This window comes from Oryx dammah, unplaced genomic scaffold (genome assembly GCF_014754425.2).
Source record: "Oryx dammah isolate SB20612 unplaced genomic scaffold, SCBI_Odam_1.1 HiC_scaffold_1216, whole genome shotgun sequence".
Classification (NCBI taxonomy): domain Eukaryota; kingdom Metazoa; phylum Chordata; class Mammalia; order Artiodactyla; family Bovidae; genus Oryx; species Oryx dammah.
In genome coordinates, this window is record NW_024071344.1 from 5,121 (window position 1) to 7,412 (window position 2,292).

A 2,292-nucleotide genomic window follows, 5' to 3' on the forward strand; every position below is an offset into this window, starting at 1 on the left:
TCTCAGAGGAATAGAAAGGAATTTTATGCTAAAGCTTCCATTTTGTGATTGTAGAAGTTATTCTTGGAACTGTGGGTGATGGGAACTATAAAAAGAAGAGCAAAATAGAGAGACGTTGTGTGGCCTAGAAATGTGGCAGTAATTATCTAGAGGAATTCTCTAGACAAAGAAGGTTGAACATCCACTCATATATCCATTTCACACAGGTGCAAGTAATTCCCCTACCAGTGTTCAGGTATCCAGTCAGTGACCACAGCAATGCAGCCTCCACCCAATGGAGAACTGAACACTGTCTGCACCCTGGAGTTAATTGTTCCAGGTCTCCCTTATTGGAAGCCGTCACGTGACCTAGTAACCGCTTGGCAGGAGTAATGCTTAACTGTGTTCCATACCTTTGTACACTCTCATCAGACTTTTCCTGTGTACACAACACTCCAACTCCATCCCAGTACCAAAGTAAATCCTTGAGTAAGACCATGGGGCTGAGGATATCTAGAGGGATGGTTTATGTGTGGGGAGACAGTCTACACTGAATAGAACATCTCTGATATCCCCAAATTGGATGTAAATGTATCCCAATTACACAACTAAAAGTCTCTCTAGAATCAATATGCATGATTTCAAACATAGGTTCTACTGAGGTATCATACTAGTCATTTATACTATATTTAATCATGAACTGAATCCTTCTATAGGTTAAACACTGCTTTCACATTTTATTTCATCTTTGTAAACTTTAAGCCTCAATGAAAATTCATCTTATGACTTCAAGTTTAGTGGCAATTATTTGACATCTTGAAGCTGCTCCTTCAACTTGTTCTTAACAGATGGGAGCTGGTTAGGAAATTAGGTCTTTAAGTTTTTAAAGAATATTACATGGTGGTGCTTCTTGCAGTTTCATTTTGAGGGCTACAATCTCTTTATAAAGTTCCATGCTCTCCTTTTGGAATCCCTCCTGGAGAAGTCGTACCTGTTCCTAAAAGGGAAAGTAGAGACTGAACACACACAACTGAAAACATTTCCCACATTTGCTAAATCATACCTGTATTAATCCCTCCTGGGTTTGAAACTTCTGTTTAAAATCTTTTCCTCCTTTAATATCCATTATATCCCTCTTTCTTGAGTCTAATCTCAAAATTTTTCTGCATTTTATTTAGCTTCAGAACTATTCTTCTCTTATGGTTTCTAAAATATTAGTGACCCCTAGAATTATTTTTTTTATCTCCTTCAACCTGAAACAACAGTCTTTAAAGAAAAACTGTCCTTTTCTATCTCAGCTCTATATCACACGAACTCCCAAATGTATATCCAAGAAGGCAAGGAAGATGCAGGGACACCATAGGAAGGTTACTCCAAAATTCAGAATCACAGCAGGTGTTTGATCAGGGAATTTAGTACAAGTCACCAAATTTTGGTAGCAGAGATAACAGAAATCAGTTCAGGGGGTAAAGCCTACACTGGTCCATGCTGTAATAGATACAGGGTAGACACCCTGACTCAGCATAGATTTGGAGAACAGCCCGGAGATCAGGAAGAAACTAGCAGCCTGGGTATGTGGTTCATGGTACGACATGGAATCTCCTGGTGGCTCAGATGGTAGAGAATCTGCCTGAAATACTGATATAATGCTCTAACTTCTAAGAGCTTTTGATTCAGCACAGTGGAAGATAGAATGGAGATGCTACAATTGAATACCTGAAGTTTAAGGGCTAGAACCCTCTCTTGGTCTGCTATTGACTGGGCCCTCTCCTTTTCTATCTTCTTAGTCAGTTGCTTCACATGTTCCTGATAACTTGCTTCTTTTTGTTGCATCATCTGTTCATTCTTCTTTTGCATTTCCTCTAAGATTTTTTTTGCAGTTTCTGCAGCTTCAGACTTCATACGTTCCACTTAAGAAGAAAAATAAGCAGAGAAATATGATAATCTTAATTTATTTTTATAGCTTTATTTCTTCTTTCACCCTTTTTAGTTGTTTGCATATCTCATGAGGAAAGCCTCTTGTGTTTATTTTTGCACTGAACAATCAGAATCTGACTGCCAAGGCAGGAGATGCGAGTTTGAAACCTAGGTGGAGATCCCCTGGAGGAGGGCATGGCAACCCACTCCAGTGTTCTTGCCTGGAGAATCCCATGGGCAGAGGAGCCTGGCAGGCTACAGTCCACAGGGTTGCAAGAGAAATGGACACAAATTAGTGACTAAATAACAAAATAAACCAGAAGACAGATTAACATAAATATTGGTTAAGAAAAGAATCCTTTAAAAATATGAAATATACTTGCCATTTTTTGCACT

The 2,292-nt window shown here is 38.9% G+C and overlaps 1 protein-coding gene across 1 annotated transcript; it reads right to left on the reverse strand.

The window, feature by feature from the left end:
* Window positions 1–690: 690 nt before the first annotated feature.
* LOC120859486 (guanylate-binding protein 2-like) lies at window positions 691–1,916 on the reverse strand. The gene is made up of 2 exons (XM_040235578.1): window positions 1,696–1,916; window positions 691–976 (listed from the first exon to the last, which is right to left on the reverse strand). Exons 1-2 carry the CDS (start codon window positions 1,879–1,881, stop codon window positions 863–865), a joined length of 300 nt encoding a protein of 99 aa, XP_040091512.1. The 5' UTR covers window positions 1,882–1,916; the 3' UTR covers window positions 691–862.
* Window positions 1,917–2,292: the final 376 nt, after the last annotated feature.